The 1580-nt window shown below is 53.8% G+C and overlaps 1 protein-coding gene across 4 annotated transcripts in view; it reads right to left on the reverse strand.

Moving 5' to 3' along the window:
• Positions 1–69: 69 nt before the first annotated feature.
• Positions 70–1580, reverse strand: part of LOC119588552 (gastrula zinc finger protein XlCGF7.1-like) — a 9295-nt gene continuing 7784 nt past the window's right edge. For all 4 annotated transcript variants that reach the window (XM_037937193.1, XM_037937194.1, XM_037937191.1 and 1 more), the window contains exon 2: positions 70–1454. In XM_037937193.1, coding sequence (XP_037793121.1) covers positions 259–1236 — 978 coding nt within the window. In that variant the 5' untranslated portion in view covers positions 1237–1454 and the 3' untranslated portion in view covers positions 70–258. The remainder of the gene's footprint in view (positions 1455–1580) is intronic.

Below are 1580 nucleotides of genomic sequence, written 5' to 3' on the forward strand. Positions count from 1 at the left end.
GAGAGATCAACATCGCCAAATGATCTCAGTCTCCTTTTATTTTAATTGGTTATAAGAGAAGGGCAAACATAACCAAAATAATTTTTTTATTCGGTCATACAGACAGGTCTCAGTATACATTATAGGAACAAAGACGCCATATTACTATGGCACTGAGAGAATGACGTGACTGTACAATTCATTTCACTTAAAAGTAAAGGAAAGGCATTTCATTTTTTATTTCCAATAAAAAATAGTCGGCCATTTTGTGCCAGCTTTTCATTCCACAATTTCTTCCTTGATGACGATGTCGTCGTCGAAAGCAGCCTCGGAGGGCGGCGCGGGCGGCGGCAAGGCTGGCGTCGAGAGGCCCCCGCGCGAGAAGCCGAGGCGCATCCGAGGGTGGTCGCCTCCGCCGTTGAGAAGGTAGTCGAGTCCTCCCTGCTCGCCGAAGGCCTTTGGGTCCGTGTCTAGGCTGACGAAGGGCACGGGGAAGTCCAGCGGGTAGTCCTGCGGGTGGGTGGGTTCCAGGGACGCTACGAGGCCCTTCTTCGAGGCCTTCTTCTTGCTCTTCGCGTCGACAGCGCTCTTGAGGTGGACCCGCATGTGGCCGTTGAGGTCCCCCTTGGATCTGAAGCACTTGCCGCAGTCCGAGCACACGTACGGCTTCTCGTTGGTGTGGATGCGCTTGTGGATCGTCAGGTAGCTCTTCTGGATGAAGCTCTTGCCACACACGGGGCAAGAGTGGGGCTTCTCACCCGTGTGGATGCGTTCGTGGTTGTGAAGGTTGACCTTCTGCACGAATCTCTTGCCGCACTCGGCGCACGCGTGGGGTTTCTCGCCCGTGTGGATGAGGAAGTGTTCGTCCAGGTGGACCTTGACCAGGAAGCGCTTGCCGCACTCCGGGCACCCGTAGGGCCTCTCGCCCGTGTGGGACCTCTGGTGGGCGTTGAGAGTGCTCTTCTGGTTGAAGCCCTGGCCGCACTCGGCGCAGCGGAAAGGCTTCTCGCCCGAGTGCATCCGCATGTGGCTGTCGAAGCTGTTCTTGGCGCTGAACTTCTTGTCGCACTCAGAGCACTCGTAGGGCTTCTCGCCGGTGTGGATCCTGCGGTGCGTGTTCAGGCTGCTCTTCTGCGTGAAGCTCCTTCCGCACACGTCACAGCCGTGCGGCCTCTCGCCCGTGTGAACCCGCATGTGGAGCGTCAGGTTGATGCTCTTGCTGAAGGTCTTGCCGCAGTCGCTGCAGATGTAATCCATGGCGGGAACTTTCCTAGGCTCCGGGGTTGCGAAATATCAAACTGGCCCGAGAATTTGCATATTTAGGGATTGCTGCTCCTATCTTCTGCAGAGTTATTGGACTTCGCTTATACTTATATCTTCCGGCAAAAAACTTTCCATCTGGCTCCGCTTCCCCCAGAAGTCTGGCTAATCACAAGGCAGATTGCAGACGATGCTTGGGACGCCGATAACTGCAACTGCAAAAGAAAAATACATTAGTAAAAACTCGCCTGATGCTAACAGTGATCATCAAAGCGATCTAATCTCGTGTGTAAGTTTGTCTGTATACGTAATGTATATTAGCGTGTGTATGTGCTTGACAT

The sequence above is a fragment of the Penaeus monodon genome, chromosome 24 (genome assembly GCF_015228065.2).
Source record: "Penaeus monodon isolate SGIC_2016 chromosome 24, NSTDA_Pmon_1, whole genome shotgun sequence".
NCBI lineage: Eukaryota > Metazoa > Arthropoda > Malacostraca > Decapoda > Penaeidae > Penaeus > Penaeus monodon.